This window comes from Pseudonaja textilis, chromosome 1 (assembly GCF_049901715.1).
Source record: "Pseudonaja textilis isolate UNSWEBS1 chromosome 1, rPseTex1.2, whole genome shotgun sequence".
Classification (NCBI taxonomy): Eukaryota; Metazoa; Chordata; class Lepidosauria; order Squamata; family Elapidae; genus Pseudonaja; species Pseudonaja textilis.
In genome coordinates this window covers 146,283,591-146,306,307 of record NC_141990.1, presented here as the reverse complement: position 1 = coordinate 146,306,307, position 22,717 = coordinate 146,283,591, and the positions used below count along the sequence as shown (strand labels likewise).

At 39.4% G+C, this 22,717-nt stretch overlaps 1 protein-coding gene across 4 annotated transcripts in view; it reads right to left on the bottom strand.

The window, feature by feature from the left end:
- PLCB1 (phospholipase C beta 1) overlaps window positions 1-22,717 on the bottom strand; it is a 468,720-nt gene that overhangs the window by 51,121 nt on the left and 394,882 nt on the right. For 3 of the 4 annotated variants that reach the window (XM_026710475.2, XM_026710474.2, XM_087918902.1), the window contains exons 25-31: window positions 20,996-21,049; window positions 17,920-18,139; window positions 12,822-13,002; window positions 8,100-8,176; window positions 7,859-7,948; window positions 7,327-7,384; window positions 5,631-5,717 (exon numbers count right to left, since the gene is read on the bottom strand). In XM_026710475.2, the coding sequence (XP_026566260.1) occupies window positions 5,631-5,717; window positions 7,327-7,384; window positions 7,859-7,948; window positions 8,100-8,176; window positions 12,822-13,002; window positions 17,920-18,139; window positions 20,996-21,049 (767 nt within the window). Of the gene's footprint in view, window positions 1-5,630; window positions 5,718-7,326; window positions 7,385-7,858; window positions 7,949-8,099; window positions 8,177-12,821; window positions 13,003-17,915; window positions 18,140-20,995; window positions 21,050-22,717 lie in introns of those variants that run through there. The other variant, XM_087918907.1, reaches the window with a different exon arrangement.

Genomic DNA, 22,717 nt, shown 5'->3' with positions numbered 1-22,717 from the left:
AGGGTAAAAATAGGTCAGCCAAATATGCTCCACTTGACAACAGCTGTTCTCCCATTAATATGAAGGATGAAACTCTATCTAGGCTAAGGTATGCCTAAAATGAGTTTGCTTATAAGAAAACATATTCGGAATTTGGGTGGTAGTTTGGGTGGTAGTTTCAGCTGGGACAAAGGTTTCACAAAGTGCTCACGAGTATTCCCTCTTCCATTGTAAGAAAAACAGACACAGAAGATGGTCATTAGAAAGACAGCAGATCAGTGGTGCATTTCAAAATATTTTACCATCGGTTCAGTGGGCGTGGCTTGTTGGGCACACTTTGCATGCGCGCACACACTTTGCACGTGCGTGTGCACGAAATGTATACTTTGCACAGAGGCTTTCCAACTCACTTCCTGCAATCCTGCGCTTTCCCTGTGGCTTCAGCAGCTGCCGCGCAGCAATCTGCTGTGCCGCGCAAAGCAGCTGTGCTTCAAAAGCAGGGAATAATGGTCAACATGGGAGCCCTGGTGGACAGGTGGGCCCAACAGCAGCTCCTCAGAGAGAACCGGTTCAGTCTTGGCTTGTCTTCGGCACTACCGGTACACCAGAACCGGGCCGAACCACTAGAATACCACCACTGCAGCAGATGTATTCTCCATTCCACATATTTGAGTAATAGGAGTAACCAGGGTCTATGGCAGTCTATGCAGGTGCCCGAGTCCAACTGGCGTCTATTCATGAAGATCCTGCTTTCCTGATTTACCCCCATGATTGATGTAAATATACTATTCAGAAGTGAGAGGAAGTGGTCTAGATCAGTGGTTTTACCCACTGCTTGTTCTGTAGTATCTTCTTTCACTGTGTGTACCACAGATATACAGGTACTCCTTGACTTAGAACTGCTTAACAACCATTTGAAATTACAACAGACCCCTCCCTCCAAAAAAGCTATAAAAGACCATTTCAAAGGAACCCCCTCAAACACTCCAAAAAACTCAATTTAAGCTCCTCCTCTTACTGTCATCTGATTGCATTGTGGGAGTTTGGCAACTGGCCTGAATTTTCAGCCATTTGCAGAGCCCTATGGTCCTGAGACTGCAATTTGCAATTTTTTTTTTTAACCAGAAACCAGTGTTTACTTCTGGTTTCCAACAAAAAATGCCCACTGGGTACAATTGGTTCACTTAATGACCAGGGTGTTTGCTTAACAAATGTGTCATTCATTTAATGACTGCCACAAAATCGGTAATAAAGCCGGGAATGGTCACATCGTGACCCACAATTGCCAGCATCACTTACAACTAATTCCAGGCTCAATTACAGTCATAAGTTGAGGACTACTTGTATATGCAGTCACACAAGGGAAGCCAGAAGCATCTTTAAATTAATGTAACTAAGTGGTAGCTGCAACATTGGATCCATCTTCATAAGGAAAGGATCAAATTAATTCGGAAACATTTCCTGGACACTGTGGACAGGGTAGTCTCAGGAGGGACAAAAGATCTCTTGAGTAAATGCTATTCTTTCCTCCTTATTAAGTAATTCTCTATTTGTTAATTTCTCTTTTCTAGTCTAACAATCCCAAATAGTGGCTGTCTTGGTCCACATTATAAAAAAAAAAACCTATAAACAGAAAAAAGTGAAACAATTAATCTGATTTCACCCTCTTACTCATTTTTTTCCCAGTTTGTTCACTCAGTATTTCCAGATGAGATTGCAATTTAAAAAACTATAAGCAATTAAACTTGGAATACAAATTTCAGATAATGTTTAGCTACTGCCACGATTATACTGCTAAATTGATTAATTAATTCCAGCCTAGTTGTTTTGTACAACTGTCCCAAGCCTAATCAGTAATCTTGAAAAACATTTACATTGTTGGATGGATGGACAGATGTGTATGAAGATAGGTAGGGTTGTGTGTGTGTGTGTGTGTGTGTGTGTGTGTGTGTGTGTGTGTGTGTGTGGAGGTCTGCCTATCTGCCCAACAGAATGGCAGTTATATACATAATTTTTTTTAATAAAGTTGTATGCTGAATGTTTGCACATTGTTTATATTTGTATTCTTCTTTCTGTGATTTTATGACATAGTGAGATATAATGAAACAGCAGTGTAATGTATTTTCAATTTCACCTTACTCAATATCCAAAATGCTAAAAATTACATGCAATAAACAAATTTGTCATCTTGTATGCTTTTGTAAACCTCACTCCGATTCAACAGATAAGAGAGTGTTTAGGTTTGTCACAGGCATTCTTGAGTTGATAAATGTGTTAATACACAGATAGAGATAAGAAAACTGTGTCACTGATATAGGTAGTCCTTGACTTAGGACCACAATTGAGACCAGAATTTCTGTTGTTAAGCAAAGTGGGTGCTACCTGAGTGAAGCCCAATTTTGCAACATTTTTTTTGCCAGGGTTAACTGTATCACTGAGTTGTTAAGTGAATCATGTAGTCATTAAGCAAATTTGGCTTCCCCATTGACTTTGTTTGCTAGAAGCCAGCTGGGAAGCTCACAAATGGCAATTCCGTGATCCTCGGATGCTGCGACTTTTGTAAAGCCTCCGTGGGTGCAAGTGGTTAGAATGCAGTACTGCAAATTACTTCTGCTGACAGCCAGCTGCCTGCAATTTGGCAGATCAAATCTGGCCAGGTTCAAGGTTGACTCAGCCTTCCCTCCTTCTGAGGTGGATAAAATGAGGACCCAGATTGTTGGGGGCAAGAGGCTGACTCTGTAAACCACTTAGGGTGGGCTGTAAAGCATTATAAAGGGTATATAAGTCTAAGTGCAAGTGCAAATGCATAAATATGTACCAGTTGCCAAGCACCTGAATCCTGATCACATGACCATGGAGATTCTGTGTCAATTGTAAGTGAGAGGACTGGTTGTAAACAACTTTTTTCAGTGCCACTGTAACTTTGAATGATCACTAAAAGAATGGTTGCGAATTGAGGACTATCTTTCATCTGGGTCTTACTACACTACAATCCATTGGCTGCTAAAGTTGTTCATCAGTGGAAAACAAACTTTCTTTCCCAATATTTAGCAATGCTACTCCAATTTTTCTCTTCCTGAGAGATGGGTGGTGAGTTACTACTCACCACCCATATCTCAGAAAGAGAAAAATTGGAGACAGCCTCTTCAATTTTGAGACTCTAGAAAGTGTGCAGAGAAGGGCAACCAAGATGATTAGGGGCCTAGAAGCTAAAACGTATGATGAATGGTTGTAGGAGCTAGGCATGGCTAGTCTAGTGAAGAGAAGGACAAGGGGAGACATGATAGCAGTATTCCAATATTTGAGGGGCTGCCACAGAGAGGAGGGGGGTTCAAGCTATTTTCCAAAGCACCTGAAGGCCAGACAAGGAATAATGGATGGAAACTGAGCAAGGATGGATTCAACCTGGAAATAAGGAGAAATTTTCTGACAGTGAGAGTGATCAATCCATGGAACAGCTTGCCCTCGGAAGTTGTGGGAGCTTTATTACTGGAAGCTTTCAAGAAGAGACTAGACTGCCATCTGTCAGAAATGGTACAAGGTCTCTGTTTGGGCTAGATGACCTACAAGGTCCCTTCCAAATCTATTAATCTGTTAAATTTCAAAGCAAAACACTTGCACGTGAGGTGCAGGATCACTGGCAAGAAGTTTCTTTTTGAGATTGAGGCACAGTGACAGGGGGAAAAAAAGCCAATTCCCCAAATTTTCTTAATAAGTGCATTTTTAACTTCCTAATTTTCCACAGCCAGGTAGTATTTGGAGCAAGCTGTTTGGGAGGTGGGAGAAGGGAAAGGCAAAGGCAGAATTTTCCTCATGTGTGATAGCACTCACTGTCTTTCAGTTCTAAAAAAGTCAAAGTTAGATTTAGTCAACCCAGATTATCTGGAAAGAGGATATGAATTCCAAAATGAGATGATTTTAATGGCTAAAGCAGAGTCTGCAAATACTGCACAGATGGTTTGGCAGCATATTACATCAGATAAAACTTGTAAGTAATTTATAGTTGGGCAGCAACATTTCTCAGACTACAACTGAATTAATTTGCTGCTACTATTGTAAGAAAAAAAAATGCATGCCATTTGTGTTCGATTTCTTGATTTTATTTTTTGGACACACCTGGAGCTTAGTGACAGTACCCAGAAAAAAAAACCTTCAATATATGACAGAAAGACAAATTTTAAATTATCAGTGCCTCTAATTTTAATTTTGTTGTGTGATGCCATGACACTAAACTGCAGGAATTCAGTGAAGTTGAAACAGGTTCATAACATGGGATTCAGGCAAGTGATAAAGAGCTTGTCTAAAGCTGATTAAATACCTGTATCGCCCCTGTTTATATCTAATCATGAAATACCTTAAGCAAGCATATTTCCAGATAAATGAGTTTGAAAGAAATAATCAGGTATATACTAGCTCCGGTTTAGGAAAGTGAGAAATCTGCCCTTTGAGTTTCAAGGTGACAAACAATGGTTGATTATATTATCAAGAAAAGATGCATTCATTGTCTAAGCAATATTGAATATTGCAGTATCAAATGCTTCTATTCAGGATATTCCATTCCTTATCTCCTTCTGCCTGTTCCCACAAATAATTAAACAATACACCTCTTGAACTCTGGACACATTCAGTGCTTGTTGGGCTACTTGGGAGAAGGGAGATTCTTCAAATATATCACAAGGGTTTTCCACCAGATTTCATTAATTGTAGACTGTTCTCCATTAATTCTTCAGAATTTTGGCTGGCAGCCAAACTCAAAGAATAGTTATTGTTTTCAACAAGAGGCATATCTCTTCTCCACATTTAAAACAACATGTACAGTCCAGATCTTTTTTCAAATCATTGGCTTGTATAAGAAGCTGAGCCATAAGAAAACAGAAGGGAAAAATGCTCTGACTTGAATATTATATTAACTCTAATTTTCTGCCTTCAAGGACTATAAAATATAGCTACTCATTTTATAATTTCCATGCACTTAAGAAAAAGTCAAAGATAAAATGTCATCTATTTTCCTGTATGATCACAAGGGTAGTCAGTAAGAATAACTATAGTGAACTCACCAAGAAAGTAGTCTAAAACATTTATATGTTTTTTTATGGCAAAAAGCACAACCCAAACCACAATGAATTAATTTCATGGATAGTATCAGCTGCCAGAATAAGCAATACGACCATTGGAAACTAATTGCAGACCTCCTGACAAGAGACTGGGAAAACCAACAAAACAAATACGATATGTTCAAAGTGCATGCATAAGCCATCTGCTTTGCTGAGACAAGAATTCAAAACATGCCTCATAATATCTGCACCTTGAAAAAGCATCTTATAGCATACTATATTCTTTCCATTTTGCTAATTTGCTGAGATGAAAAAAAAAACCACACCAAACTTACTTGTGTGTTACAACAAAACAAGAGTAAATGTGCTATTTTTTTTTTTTTTACATATCTATCAATGTATTGCACCCTCTGCTGGTCAAAGATATTCCCAACAAAATGATAGCCATTTATCAATCCACAGGTCAACAATACCCTTGAGGGATGGTATTTAAAATATATACCTGTGCTTTTCCACACCATGAAATATGTGTACATCTACCTGATATAAGCCTCATACTTATTAATTATGAACTTATTAGTGCTCAAGTTCTCTTACCTTGGGCTTTTCATCCAGTATTTGCTGACGAATCTCTTTGTGTTTCTCCACAAGTTTTTCCTGTCTTTTGGTCTGGGCGTCTTCTAGCTGTAATTTAAAAACAAAGTCCACTATAATTCACATGTCTATCTGAATTCCTCAGTTTCAACACTCAAAAACACAATATCATAATTGTCTTGGGTAACAAAGTTTTAGAGAACATTTTGACATCAAATAATGTCATCATTATTAAAATAGTCAACTTCTTTCATGTAAGAGTTCAGGGCATGTCGGTAGATTTGTTTCAAATTTAAAAGTTTTAATAGCTGGAAATGTGCAGCCGAAAATGGAAAATACATTCTTAATATATGGTGATTAGCTGCAGCATTTAATTAGGCCAAGTAGCTAGTATTAACTGCAGGGCACATTGTCCTTTTTTAAATCTAAACATATTTATGTTCCTGCAAATCTGTTGGACTGTGTTGATACTTTTTAATACCAACTTCTGTTTCATTAGGTGAAGTGCCATATGCTCTGAAGAGAGTGAGTGGCTTAATTGGTCTCACTGCTAACTTGCTTTACAAAAAAAGCATTTTTTTTTTCAATAGACAACATGCAAATCACAGAGCTTTGAAGAGATAACTAGATACAGACCAGCATACTCATTTTATTTTTAATTCTGTTCAATCATGTCTGATTCTCAGAGAGTGAGTGCCTTGACCAGTCCCTGCAGTTTTCTTGGCAAGGTTTTACTGAAATGATTTGCCATTGCCTCCTTCCAAGGGCTGAGAGAAAATGATTGGCTCAAAGCCACCCAACTGGCTTTGTGCCTCAGGCAGGAATAGAACTCACAAATATCCGAGTTTCCAGCCTGATGATGCTTAACCACTACACCAAAATAAAGCTTGACCATAAAGAACCATTTTTTCATGCATGTTAGTGGGAAGTATTTCCTTTTATAAGTGCTCCATTTGATTTGTCATGACATCTTACAGCAACTAAGTGACTTTTTATCCATTTCTGAACAGCGTTTTGGGGGCATAACTTTGCCATGCAAGAACAGAGTCTGGAATTTAAAGATATTATTTTGTGCTCCTCTGAAGTATGCATGCATAAAGGAGAACATTTGTAGCTCAGGGTTGAAATGAGAGGGCCTTGGTGAGGAGTTTGAGTTTGCTTGTTTTCTTGCCCATGTTTCAGTATCCTAACTAGTCAGGATAATGATACGTCGTCAAGAAAACAAGCAAACTCAGAGAGCACCAAGGACCCTTTCATGCGTGTATGTATGTATGTATGTATGTATTGAACAAATATATATGGCCACTCATCTACCAAAAGTATTCAAGGTATCAGACAGGAAGAAAAAACAAAACCAAAATCACATTCCATAGCAAAACAAGAAGCAACTGAAGTTCCATATCTGAAACACAATTGTTCAACTTCTCTGTGTTCCTTCTTATTTCAGTTGCGGTGCTGTTATATTTGCAAGCCAGGTAAGAACTGATCTGCCTCTGGAGAATCAAGGAAAAATGGTAAACTAAATGTATAAAATTTTAGCACTATCTGGAAATTGAGACTACAAATGGTCTCTGCACAAAAAAAAGGCTACTATTATGTTGGGGTTTTGCTATTTCAAGATAATCACAATGTGCAAATCAGCCTAAATATTTAAATGTAATCTTTATGCCAAGGTGAATACATGTTGTAGTAGACTTACTCTTTTAATGTACTGTACCACCTCTTGAATATATGAACGAATCATTTCTGTCTTCTCCCTGAGAGGAAAATTAAAAATGATTAATCCCATTTATTTTTTAACATCACTTATTACTGGTTTTCTGCTACAAATAATTTGTTTATAAAATAATTGGTAAACTTCACTAAGAGAAAACCAGAGCCAAATTTTACATATATTGCTTCATCAGATTTCAAAATGGTTTAATCTTTTATTTCAAAGAGATTGTGTGCTCTTTGTCATGCGCTATGATGAGTACCATTATGATTGATTGCAAACTTCCTTGAGGATGATTCAAACAAAATCATCCTCAAGGAAGGATGCTCTTCTAAATAAAGGAAAAATAATGGACAATCCCTGTGGGAATCTATACTACTGTTCTGCCTGCTTTTTAATATAATATGTGGAAGGTGATAGTTAAACATACATTTTAAAAAAATATTAGGATTTTTTTCTATTGGTGTTTCGGGTCTTCTGGATACAAATTAAGGTGAGAACTGAAGACTGCACTTACTCATCCATTTGATTTCTGTCCTTGGACTTTGCTTCGGTGATCTTCTCTTGCCTTTTCTTGTCCATTTTTTTCTTTAACTCTTTCTTTTCTCTTCAACAAATCCAGATTTGTTTTTATGAAAGAAGAAAACAGAACAAAAGTTACGCTATGCACATTCACCCAGAAGTGACTCCCTCTGTCTTAACTCTTCTGTAAGTACATATAGAACGGTCGTCAAAAATAATTGGTAAATGGTCTTTACCTTTCACAAATCTCTTTCAACTTCTTTAGTTGGTTGCTTTGGCATTCTTCTGCTACATCTGTCAGCTTTTGTATAAGCTTGGAAGGAGAAAAAAAAAGAAGATATCTCATAAATTGTACCAGCCACATTCAGTTGGTAAGAATTGCACAGGTAATCTTCAGGTTGTGATCCTAATAGAGCCTACCCATTAGGGTAGAAGATCAAAATAATGTAAAATGAACTGTCTCAAGTAATGACCATTCTTGTTCTCCCCAATGCGTTCATTAAATGAGTGTGTGGGCCTTTAAGTAGAAATAGGGGAAGATCCTGGAAGACCTAATGCAAGCACCAGCCCTCCTGCCTCAGGCCTCCCCCATCCCCAGATACTGGGCCGCAACATAGCGGACTACTTGCCAACCAGAAACAACGGGGAAGGAAAACCCTGGGCTCACCTGTCTTTCCTAATTCGGCATCTGCCCTTCCTCCTGCCAATATATTCTGCTTTTCTGGGGCAAAACAAGAACTAGTTCCCTAACCCTTTTGGATTTTTCTCTTCAATCAGGTGTTCACCCATCAACTGTCCATGGGGAGGGCGCAAAACTCTCCTGCCACTCTAGGCTTTGAGAAGAGGGCCTTTGCACAAAAGGTAGCTTCAGGACGAGCTTCCCAAAACTTTTCCCTACCTTAACGCCCCCTTCCTTCCCCCTCCAAAAGCCACATTTCTTCAATAATAAAAAACAAAGAAGCTGGTAGGGATGGACTCACTGATCTTTCTTCCCACCTCCTGCCGACCCAGTTAGGTGCTAAAACTAAACTGTCCCTCTGCTTTCCAACCAATATCTCTTTTGAAACTATAACTTGACTCCAGGCTGAATCAAAGAGGAACCAAGCAAGCAAGAAGAGAATTGTTTTTTTTCTATAGCTAGTCCAGCCTTTAAGTGCTAGCTGGACTATCTAGGCAGCCAGGAGGAGAGCTAAAGCTTGCAAAGACCAAGCACCCCCCATTTTTTGGCACAACTTTTAGAGATAACTTTTGTTTTTTACTTCAGTGGAAAAAAGCTGCAGAAACATTTTGTATCCTTGCTCATTTGATTCCTCTACTGTTTAGCCTCGAGTAAGCCCAAAGCCTAGAGAGGCAGGAGAGCTTTGCAGCATTCCTATGGACAGCTGATGGGCAGACAGCTGATTAGCGGAGAAAGCTCTGCAAGCAGCCACCATTTTAGCAAGGAATTTGTTGGGGTGCTGAAAATGGCAGCTGCTTCCAGGAGTCATGGGGAACAAGTCTAAGTACTGTGTGGGGAGGGGAGGGGAAGGCGGCAAGCAAAGGCACTGCAGCATTCCTCTGGTCTGTTGTAAGTGCGAATGACCATGTGAGTGCTGCATCTGTCATAACCTTGAAATAGGTTATTTGTAGTTTTGGAGTGTTGATTGATTTGGATGGTCATTAAGTGGCCTGTCATTTCTTGAGGACTACATGTATAATGAGGCTTTAGGGTTCTACCTGCTCCACCCTTGGGATGGATGCTTCATCAGAGAGCAACTGGCAGGCAAAAACTTCAGGAAGGACTAAGATAAGACTCCCACCACGAGTGCTAGAAAGCTACCACTAATATTGACTTAAATAGGTCAGGAGCTTATATCATATCATTGGAGCAACATACATATATACATGCATACGTGATTACTCCTTGAATAATCATCCTTCTATTGGCACAGTCAGGGGACATTTCCCACCTGTGCCAAGCTGGAGAGAATAATTCGGCAAAATAATCAACCCAATCAGATCAGGCCAGCAAAGAATAAGCACTACTACCACTTACCTCAGGATTATAGAAAGGATCAGAAAACAAAATAGCCAGAATTAGATCTGGATATTGCTACATTCATTACTTGAATCCACGTGTTTTACTCTGTCCAATGGTAAGGACGCTTCTACATATATAATAAATGGAAATAATTTGCCCCAAACATGAAGACATTTAATTTGAATCTAAAACCTGCCTTTAACCAGAACAGGACTTATGGTCTATACAGACTTGTATGGTTTAGATCTGGGACAATGCTGTCAAGAGCTGATAATGCTTAATGCAAGGACAGATGAATTTTTGCTCCCTGTTACTTTCCAATCTCATCCAAAAGAGAGAGGTAACTTAAGACAATCCACCAGGCCTACATGGACTGTATTTATGAACCTCTGAATCTCATCTTGTTATTTTAAGGCTTCCTGCAGATAGATACCTTGTGATCACCCATTTCTGTCTACTAATTTCCAATGCACTACAAATATCACATTATTCTTAATTGTTATCATGCTAAAATAACTTTAGTATGACAGAATAGCGAATGAGGAACAAATTCCATTATGTTTCATATAAGAATCCATCTGCTCATCAGAAAGCACAATCAAGCAAATTGCTACAGTATTTAAAAATTCAAGTTCTGAAAACTTGATTTGAAAACCTACAGTACCACTGGACCAAATATATAGAATTAAAAGTAAATATATACAAATTAATCAGCAATAAGTTCTAATGAATGATTTTGTGCCTTCGAAGCAGCCATGACTCCTGATGATGGACAAGCCTCTATAGTTTGCTTTGCAAAACTTTCAAAAGTTGTTTGCCACTGCCTTCTTCCAGCTGGCAGCTCTTCTTCAATCCACAGAAGTTGAATAAAAATAGAGATATAAATTGCTATGCTAAGTTAGGAGTCCCAAGAATGTTGTCTTCAACTGGAGCAAAGATACTACTATACTACTGCAGGATTATTTTATCCCAGAGCATCAATTAAAAATATTTTGCCTAATCTTAGCAAACTAAGTCTTGAACTGGGATGGCACAGAGATTATATTGAGATTCAATATACAGTATTAAATAAACGGCTTGTTTTCATGAAAAACTTGAACATTGTGATGCTTTGAAACCTAAGAACAGGGGTCCTCAAACTTGGCAACTTTAAGACTTGTGCACCAACTCCCAGAATTCCTCAGCCAGCAAAGGAATTCTGGGAGTTGAAGTCCACAAGTCTTAAAGTTGCTAAGTTTGGAGACTTCTGCCTAAGAACATCCTATCAGAAAGAATTTTAGAGACTTGTCAAAGGACACCATGGCTATTTTTCCACAGTTATGTATTCATGTGAAATCAAGAAATACTGATTTGAAATATTACACATTGTGAAAAGTAAATGGGAACTTTCAGCAATTACAGTATATTAACCAATCATGAGGATTGATCAAGGCATATAGAGTTAGGCATCATGCAAAGCACTGTTCTGTGATGATCAACTCTCTTTGATCCCTCAATCAGGAATGAAAGCCTCAAAGAGCACGTTTCTCCCATCACTTTTCCTGTTATTGAACAGATGCCTGGGCCACTGAAACTTTTCCGCTGATCCCAAGTGGGCCCTAATGCCTTTCTCCTGGGAACATTCATGTGAAATTGAGAAATACGTTTCAATAATTTTTCAATAATAGGTTTTTAAGAAGAAGTTGGGCAACAATTTGTCCAGAATGGTATAAGGTCTCCTGTTTGAGCAGGGCGTTGGACTCCAAGTCCCTTCCAACCCTATGATTCTATGATTCAGCATCAGATAAGTTTTCTGTATATAGCAGCATATGCTTAGTGTGGATGGATAAGTGTTTAAATTATCTTGCCAGTGGTATGACTGGAATTTCATGCCTTTTAACAGGAAGCTATGTTTACAATCATACTTGTGAACTGTGATACCAGTTCCCTATTCTGGTTCATATGGCTTAATAAATTAACAACACTAATCTGTTTTACCATATTATACAGATGGAATAAAATAGCCAGGCTTGTTACAATATCATACATTTCAACAAATACACATTCTGGGACAGATTGAAATAATAGTAATATTCCATTGCCTCATTCTTTTTTCTTGATATTCTAAAGCATCTATTATTATCTGATCAGACTCTTCATTTAGCCCAAAGGGCTGCTCCATGCAGGGCGCCTGAATCACAGCTGTAAAAATAACAGCTGCTCTGGGGACAATAAATACACAATATTGTTTTGTTCTTTATAGCTTGTATTCTAGCTTCCATTTAGAACACATAAATTTACTGGAGGCTTTCTGGCACAAACAAGTAGTTAGAAGACATCTTAGTGGTATCAAAGCTCTTGCTTCCAATTTTATAGGCTACACTAATTTAACTGCTCATTTTGAAATGCTTTCTGAAACTTTAGAGTGACAGCATTGCGTTAGGCATAGCATGACAGTCTAAGTTTCAAAGCTAGAAGAGGTAAAGATCCCCAAGCAATAGTATTACCACCATAACAATATATATCAGAGCTCACCCTTTGTTATTTGTGGTGAGCAAAACTGAAAGATTTGCATCTGCTCTCAATAATCACAAATACATAAAGTAGGAAAGACACTGACACTAAAAAGATTAATTAAATAACTTAATACAAATTACATTTGTGTATCTATCACATTGAACCAACAGTCTAAAGAGAGTGTAATATATATTTCTGGTTGCCCTATCTTAAAATACCTGCTATACACACACACTGTTCCAACTGTCCCATGCCAAGATACATGGAGATATATGTCAGCAAATAGATCCATACACAATGCCAAGGAGCAAAGGCATCAGATGGGTTACAGAGAAACCTCCATAGGTAGGTTCTGAAGAGGCCAAAACTAGATTTGTGTGCAATGTTTGCAGTAGTATTCATCATACAAAGTAGGGAAGCAATGTTTATGTATGGTACATACCAATTTAATATGTGCTTGTTTCTGGTACTTTTCACTGTAATACTGTTCTTGTCGAAGATTCAGCAGCTGCTGCTGCTGTTTTTCTTTGAGCTCTATTAACTTCTGTGTCATTTCTGAATCAAGAGCAGCCAACTCTTGTTCAACAGTTGAAGGACTGTGATCTGGGCTGCCGGTTTCACTTCTACAGCACAATACAGAATAATAAATATAAATTGCAGCAATACAAATACAGAGGTCTTATCCCCCAGATGCTCCCATTATTCCATTAGCCAATGTAACATTGACCTCTCAAAGATTCTTTAACTCTTTTTTCCCTTGTCTTGTGCAAGTGTGTAAATATGCATCTGATGTTCACATATGTATAGAGAACTCTTCATTTACTAAAATATTGGATGACCAGAGCATTCAGACAGCAAACATGAATTTAATTCAATTTCTATAAAATCCGTAAAAGAAAGCTGCTAGGAACAGCAATGGTATAACAGAAAGGGATGAAGGTTGGTGTAGATCAGCGGTCGCCAACCGGTGGGCCATGGAAAAATTTTGGTGGGCCGCAAAAGAAATGGCCCCCAAAAGCAATTAATCTGGCCTGTGCAGTTCTCGCTCCTTCTGGCTCTCGGAGGGACCCCGGAGTCAGGGTCCCTGAGATGCACGCACCAACCAGCTCCTACACCCTGTGGCGGCGGCAACTGTAGTCCCCTCCCCCAGTGCCCGCTGTAAGCTCTCCCCATTAGTTCTCTAGCTTTGAATTGCTCCCACCTCTCTTTCCTCCACCCCCCACCCACATGCAGGCAGGAAAGGAAAGGAGCCATTCACAGCTCTCTACTCTCTCCACTCTCCCATCCTCACTGCCTCTCCCAACATCGAAGCCTTGAAGATGCAGGTAAAGCCGCCGCAGCAGTAGCATCCTGAGTTGCCTTAGCATGCTTGGTTAGTTAAGAACTGCCCTATCCAGAGAAGGAAGTGGTGCTAGAGGATGAGAAGGCAATAGTGGAGAAGCAAGCAACTCAGGGTGCTACTACTGTGGCAGCTTTGCCTGCGTTTCCGAGGCTTCAATGTTGGGAGAGGCACCAAGGGCTGAAAAAGGGGGGAGCTGTGCATGGCTCCGTCTCCCTTTCCTTTCCTGCCTGCATGGGGGGGGGGGGGAGGACAGAGAGAGAGCCAGGAGCAATTCAAAGCTAGAAAACCAATGGGGAGAGCTGACAGTGGGCGCTGGGGGAGGGGACTGCTGTTGCCGCCATGTGTGGGAGCGAGCATCTCAGGGACCTGAACCAGGAGGCACGGAAACTGCAAGTGAGAGCGTTTGATGATTTCAAAGAACTCCTGGAACATGGTAGATTGGCATTTTGTAGGTCTCAGTGAAACAGTGAGTTTTGTTTCTGTTAAGTATGGTCGGTGGGTCGCATGAATAGACGAGGCTTGAGTAGTGAACAACACCTCTTTATTTAACAGATAGATTCTGCGACAAAAACCCTAGCGTGCGGCAGCTCTTCCTATAGAGCTGGCCGTGGCTAGGCAGCCAATGACAACTCTTTGCTGCGCTTGGTTTCAGCCAATCGCGGCAAACCCTGTATGAGCCAATCAGGAACGTTCAAGCCATCCAATCATGATCCGGCTTTTCTGGACCAATAGGAACGCAGGGTTTCAAGCCTGCTAATATGGAACAGTTTCACCTCTTTTCCTCACCGGGTAACACGAGAGATGCTTTCTCTCTCCCCCCCACCCCCAAATAATCACTGGCTATGGCTGGGTTTGGCAGCAAAGTGCTAAAGCGAGCGAAGTGCCCCCAGGGACACCTTTCCTTGCCTGTCTCCAGGTGAGGCTGGAAGAGCGCCCCCCACCCCAGCTTTTCCTCAGCTGCAGATCTGAACCTCTCAATCCTCCACCCGGGATCTGAAAGGAGCTCCCACTTTCTCCCCCTCCCCTTCCCCAATTAATCAATAAGGGCAGCAGCCCTTCTGCAGGCAGATGCCTGCTGAGAAACCCCTGGAGTGGCAGCCAAGGAGAGCAAAACCCTCTTTCTACCTCTGCTTCTCCCAGCGGCAGTTGCCCTGAGGCCCCTCACACACACACCGCCCACTCTTCTGTCTCTTTGGAAGGTGCCAGGTGGGGGGAGTGTTCCAGCCCAGAACATTTTATTTTGTTATCATTAAGCATTTACATTTTTGTTATAATTAAATAACTCTGTGTGTGTGTGTGTGTGTGTGTGTGCGTGTGTATGTATCATGTATGTATATGCATATATATATGTGTGTGTGTGTGTGTGTATGTATGTATATGTATAATATAAATATATATATATATATACATACATACATACATAATATATATATATATATATATATATGTATATATATATATATATATAGTTATTCAGCTTTGTTCGGGTATTTTCCCACGTCATTGTGGTTGTGCTTTTAAAGTTGTAGTAACGTTTTGGCAGAATCTCATCTGCCATCATCAGGCTTCTGTATTGTGTTCGTCTGTGAGTCAGGCTTTTACAGCGGTTTCAGTTTTAAACTTGGGGCTAGCCTACTGCTGTGCCACAATGGTTTTTTCTTCATCCTGATTGGTTGAGAGTCTTGGTTTGTGTTTATTGGTCTTGGAGTTTGCCATGTTCTGCTTGATTGGTGTTTCTAATATCTTCTGTCTGTTTTGTGGCTTTTTTTGTGTCTTGATTGGCTGGCAACATTGTGTTCCTGTATTGGAGGCTTTTAGTGCAGCTTGGCTTCGAGTAAATGGACGGCTATCACTTGTTAGGAAGCTAGGTTTCATCTGGGTGCCTGGTTGGGGTGTGTTTGAACTGGAGGTATCAGCGGGGATCTGTTTGTGCCCAGGTGTTTGCCTGGCTAGTGGTGTGGAGATTTTTTTGTTTGTGAGTGCAGGCTTCCAAATGATTGACAGTCTGGTGGAATCATCTCTTCTGTTCATGCTTTCAGGTCTTTTTTCAATCTCTAAGGCTTCTCTGATAATCCTGTGGCTCGGGTTTTCTATAGTGGCTAGGGTTTTGGTGCCATTGAACTGTCAATCATTTGGAAGTCTTATATATATATATTTGTTTTCCTAAGTTTTTGCGGGTACTTGCATGTATGTTATGTATGTATATGTGTATATATACACATGTACACATATACATATATATATAATTTATATTTAACATACAAAATTATATTAAATATATTAGCTTTTAAAAAAATTCGTATTAGTGGTCCTCGGGATTTAAAAGTATGAGTTTGGTGGTCCCTGAGATCCAAAAGATTGGTGACCGCTGGTGTAGATTATTATTGTCAGGTAACTAAATTGATGACTTTTCAATGAATATTGGAGAAATAAGACAAAATATTGAAGCTTTGGGTTTCATTAGTTTCATCCAATGATATTATGAGTGTCATTGAGATTAGCATTATTTCACAATTCATAAAGCTTACCAAATCAATTTTTTTTTAAAAAAAAACCTGAGCATCCCCAAACTGCATAGCATCCTAAATGTGAAACTATTTAATGAACTGCAAAGAGCAAAGTTCATAAAGACCAAAGATTTGCCAAAGGAAAGCAAGCCTGGAACAACATACAAAACCCAAATGAGAAAAATAATCTGCGCAAAATGGAAACTGAACAAAACTCCCTAAGGAACAGTGTGATATTTTTGGTCTTGGGAAAGAATTTCTACTATAAAAGTGAGGTGAGAAGGGAGAGCAATGAATGGAGCATGTGAACCAAACAGAGCAACTGCAAACTAAATAGTAACAGTAGTACATTCCAACCCCCCCACCACCCCAAAAATTAAAAGCCAGGCTGATATACACGAAATGCATCTCCCTGAGCCCTGACAGTTATATCAGAAATGCTTATAGTTCTACCTAGGTATTAAGCCAGTTGCCTAGGAAACCACAAGCTTAAAAGGAGAGATGGCTGAAGGACCAAGTTCCAGCTGAAGAAAGGTAATAATCAAGCACCAAACACAATGTGAGATTTGTGCAAATATAAGAAAGAAGCGTAGCAACTCAAATCTAGAAACCCACCCTGACAATGCTCTCATATTTTGAGGCTGGGAACACCTACCCAAGTGGAAAATGGCTTAAATCCATTGGCACTGAATGTTGACCTAGTTACTGGGTTTGTCACCTAAAACTTTCTGTAAGCTGATGGGATATGGACGAGGGCCTTCCTCTCTCTAATGGACATTCAGATGTATGCATGCTGCATGTAGCTCTTCTCTCACAGCACTACCACCTGCAACATTTGGCAAGAGCTTAATGCTGAAAACCTCTACCCATTTCTCTCCCCCACATATATTTTTTGTGTTAAAAAAATCTAATGACACCAGTCAAAAGACACTAAGCACTTCTTTTAATTCTCTACTTAATTAATGACTTGCCTCCAGATCAGCAGTAGTGCGAGCCTACCTGTTCCACTACTGGTTCGGTGATCGCGCAAGCATGCACCTAACACACATGCACAGCTTTCCCCACACCAGCTGGGGCCTGCAGCGCCAATCAGCTGAGAGAAAACCACAGGAGCAGGTGAGAGGGCTGATCCTGCTCTTTTCTCTTCTTTCTCTTCACTTTTCCCCCTCCTTTCAGCTGATCGTTGGAGGCTCTTTTTTTAAACTACCGGTTCACTAGAACCGGTCTGAACTGGTAGCATACCACCACTGCTCCAGATGTTGTGGGTGCTCCAGCACTGGAGGTTTTTAAGTAGAGATTGGACAACTATTTGTCTGAAATGGTATAAAGTTTCCTGCCTGAACAGAAGGTTGGACTAGAAGGCCTCCAAAGGTCCCTTCCAACTCTGTTATCCTGTTAATATAGGCCTGTCCAGAGAGCTGTAAGACAGATACCTGTTTATGGTCAACTTTTCTTAATATTACTCTTAACTACATGCCCTACCAATCCCTGGATCAATTTGTCACTGGCATGAATGGCAGAAGCTTCGGCATCAAAGTGGCTTCATATCTATATAAAAGAGACCAACAGAAGTTGCTCCACACAGCATAATGGAAGCTCCAGTCTTATCTGGAAGGGGACATGAGACCCAGTTGGGAAGTAAACTATTTCCAAGAAAGGCCAAAGGAACCTTTGTAAGAAGATAGACATACTTTTTCTTACTGTCTTTTTTAGCTGTTTTCTCCAACACTGCCCTCCGTCGTAGGTAATCATTTTGAATTTCATTATATTTTGTGGTATGCTCTTTTATAAGATCTGTTGTTTTTTTGTGATGTCTCTTCACAAGATCCTTCATTTCTTTGTAGTGCTTCTTCTGAAGTTTCACAAAGGCCTTCTGTTGCTTTAGCTCTTCAATGGTTTGTGCTTCAACTTCTGCAAGAATAAGAGAAATGATGTTATCACCGCACAACATTAGACATGCTGGGAACATGCAGTTTTATCAACAGGATTTTGCTGCTACTGCATGAAGTTGCATTTAAAAGCAACTCTCTTACTCCAATAGAAGAGAAGGTATATAGTTTAGGATTGAACTGTGGAGTCCTGGTGCTCTCTGAGCTTGGTTGTTTGCTTGTAAACACTGCCTCAGTTAGGTAACATCATCAGTGTAGGTGTGGGATGTGCTCCCTGTTTATATACAGTAGCTTGTCCTGTCAGTTTTGATGATGGTGTGGTTTTCTCCTTGATAGATTCTCGGTTGTTGTTTTTTCTGCTTGGTTGTTTGCCTGGTGCTAATCCCTGCTTATCTGGGTATTGGCTGCTAGAAGGATGTGTTTTGATATATTTTTGTACTTCTTTGTTTTTTATTGTCTCTTTTGAGTGGTGTATAATTATGATTTATTTCTATGTGTGTATTGACAGCTGATTTGAAATTGAAATTGAGTCTGTCCGTGTGTTGTAAAATTAAGTTTTCATTGTGTCTTCTGATTGCTAGTTGGTGTTCATAGATGTGCTTTGTCTTCTAACTGTCTATCCTACATAGTGGTTGTGAACAGTTTTTACACTCTGTTGTAGACGATTCCTTTTTTTCCTTCTTGGGCTGCTGGGTTTTTTGGTTTAGTTATGTTTTGGGGGTTTTTTAGTTGGTTTATGTGCTATGGTGAAGCTATGTGGTTGTGGTAGGCAGTTGGTTGTTTTTTGTATGTTTTTGATGCATAGTAGTATAATTCTTTTCAGAACTTGTCTTTGTTGTGCTGTAGTGGGTTGAGTATCTATTTTGTTGGAAGGTATTGTATGGGCAGTTTGTTTCCTTTTTTGGTGTTATGGGTTACTGTAGTGCATTGTACTAATCTGAATTCACAAATATAAATCACTGCATTTGTATTTGGTTGAATTGATTATAGCACTGCACTTGTACTGCATTGCATTTGTATACTGCACTGTACATTGTGCACTACACTTGTACGCTACATTGCATGTGTGCTCCTCTGAATTGCACAGGTACATATCCACTACAGCAAGGTCTTCCTGTCTTTATGTGATCTTATCAGTATTATATAATTCAAAGAGTTTCAACCCTTTATGAATTATGTAATTCAGGTATCTGAAAGATAAAGATATTTCAATTTGGTTTATTTTGTTTCATGAGCCATTGTTGTTTAGACTTCTGAATCACCTCACCTGGAGATAGAAATACTAGTAAATAACCCCCACATTTATTAATACATTTCACAATATAAAAATGACCCAATTCAGTCTTTCTTTCTTTCTTTTTTTACAAAAGCAAAGTATATCTTACGTAAGTACATCTGTTATTCTAGTTATATCTGCTATGTAAATTTATAACATGTTCTTCACGTCAGATCAGCAAAGTATGGGTTATTCATAATTATCTAACCAGCACACATAAGGATACAGAATGCTTGTCTCAAGATGCACCTTAGCCATATCTTTATGCAAGCAGATTGCACATCTAACTCATTGCTCTTTCCCGTGTTTGAAAAGAGTAAATGATCCAGTATTGTTTTTTGAGAAGAAAAGGATAAAGATATCTACTTGTGTATGCTCATATATACCCACAAGAGCTTGTGTACAGCTTTAAGATTTTTTGTTTTGACTATAACTTTTTGCTCTAAAGTGAATAGAATTTACACAGCAAATTCAAGAATTATTTAATCATGCCATGTAGAAACTACTGACACTTGGAGGGAACTCTATTAAATCTATTATTTGCATTGCTGTTTATATGCCAACTTATCAAATTCAAACATGTGCAAATGAATCCTGGATCCTTAAATCTGGTGTCAGTACTAAACTCAGTCATCATTTGGATCCCAGTTATTCATCTTGTTGGGATGAAATTGGTGCGTTCCAGTAATTTGGCCTCATTCCTTAATTTTAAAATCCCTTAAATATATAATTGTTCTTTATAGATCGAGGTCGCCAACTTTTTGGACCTCAGGGACCACCAAAATCATATTTTTAAATCCCAGGGACCACTAACCGGTTCTGTGGGCATGGCCTAATTTGTGGGTGTGGCTTGGTGGTCATGTGACTGGCTAGGCATGGCTTATATGTAAATATTATAAATATATATATAAATATTGATATATTTCTTTTTTTAAAAAGAGCAACTTTTACCCAAAATCAGACAAAGCAGGCAGGCAGATTGAGTTGCTCACAGAATCACAGATTCATTCAGATATCTATCTATCTGCCATCGGCTAGCTCAGTCTGTCACATAAAATTTGCTTGCCATGAGTCTGCACTGAATAATAGAACCTTCAGTCCTAAGGGAGGTTCAGCTGTGCTTAAAAGCAGAGCCAAAGATCTAAAGACTAGCTAGAAAGCAAGAAATCCAACCATTTCCTACTTCCTAGCTAATCTAAATCTCCTGGCACAGCAGAACAGCTGTTGGTCGGAAAAAGGAAAAATAGCAATTTAGCAGACAAGTTTTCCACGTAAAGAATGAGTGGGCAGGGAGGGTTCCTGCGGGCCATGTGGGTGGTGCAGCGTTGTGCTTCTGTGCAGCCTGGATTAATTGCTTTGGGGGGGTGTACTCTGGGGGTGAGATTTCTCTGCGGCCCACCAAAATTTTCTCATGGCCCACCAGTGGGCCATGGCCCACCAGTTGGCGACCGCTGTTCTAGAGGATAGTTAAAGACCACCAGGAAGACATTTTGAACAATAAACAGATTAAAATAGCTATTTGTATGTGGCATACTGTTTCTTGCAACATTCCCATTAATTTGTTTAAAATATACTATTGTACAGCACGATCACGTTTCTTACCTGTCAGGACATTCTGAATCAGATCTTCTGTTTTGGCTGGAACTTTCACAGAACCTAAGTGTAAATAACATCGATATTTCAATTAGCCTGAAATTATGAATATAAAACTTCACAGGGGGTCATTCTTCTCATTGGCTCTGAAAGAACCAGAGGATATAATGCCATTCTTGTTTGTGCCATATTGACACATAACATGCTTTTAGCTGTAGATCAAGATTTCCCAATCTACTACCAGTCCTCAAATCCATCTGACCAGCCTGTAATAACAGAACAGCTAGGTTCTGCCCCTTTGAAACTAAGTTAGCATCTACATGAAAGCAGTTTTGTCAGTGGCCACTCCAAATTCAGAGTTGCTCATTGGCTGAAGCTTGTCTAGTCCTAACTCTGAATCTTCAGGCATAAGATGAAAGCCTGGTTTTATTTCATTGATCTACTTTTTCGATCCTAAAACCTGTTGACTGACTGAGGCTTTGATGTACTCATTGTGTTTTTTGTGGCTTTAAATACAGTCTCTTGTTTTTCATTTATATTAGCTGCTTTGAAAGCTTCATAAGAGAAAAGTAGGCTAAACATTATTTTAAATACATCTCTGGACCAGATGATAGAAAATTGCCTCTTAATTATTTGATGGTGTTAGTTCCTTTTCTTAACACGTGAGTATATATTTAAAATTAAACTGGGGCTGTACTTTAGTGCCAGGATGCAAGACACATTATCTCTCTGTCTATACCTACCCCATGCAGGATGAAGAAACTTTTGTCCCTATTATCTCTGGGACAGTAAGAGCCTCCATTACCCTAAGTGGTCCAAGTCACTTATTGAACTTGAGGTTGGGTGTTCAGGGAGGTATATACTTACAGGTGAACGATGTGGCCAAACATTGCTAGTATTTATCTTGATAATAAATAAATTATGCATCAATCCTCCTGGTTACTCTGCCCCATGAATGTAAATAAGAAAAAGGCATATTGCCTCACTCTGTCACGGCTGCTTGTTTCAATGATTGCCAGAAGGTGAGGCTAGCCATTGTGATTTCACACTAACGTTGCCCACGTCACAAGACATGGCCTTTGTGACCTCAGAATGATGCTTTCTGTTTAAAGGAGAAAGTCTGTCCATTGGGACCTAATGCAGATGACATTTAGCTGGGGGAAAGGATCAACTATTCATAGTTAACTTGTACTCTCAAGAAGATAAACTAGATGGGTGCCCCATCCTTTCAATCCTGTTCCTAAGATTGGGTTACGGCAGACTTTCCCTGCTCAGGTGCCCTGGAGATTAATGGACTTCAATGTTAAGAAGAGATAAGAATCTAAGGACAGCAAGATGTATTTTTGTTTCCCTTGCTCTCTCTCTCTGACATTGTTCTTCAAAGTTTCCCACATCCTTTTGAAATAAAAGCAGGGCAGAAGATGCTTCTGCAGGCAATAAATACTTTGTGAAATCTTTGCAAACAAAATTGCTGACATTCACTCTGAAATGGATGCTGCTTGCTCAGTTTAGTAAGGTAATCCCGTTGTTAGATTATGTGGGGCTATTTTGTAAGAATAGAAGAATTCCAAAAAAACAATTAAGAAACTTTTTACGATATACTTTTTGAAGGCAGGAGTGATGTCTTTACACTCAATGGAGGCAATGATAATTTCCCCATGAAGAGATCACCTCTTAACCCAGAAACTTGGACAACTTCCATTCATTCTACAATCTTAATTTTTTGATAGA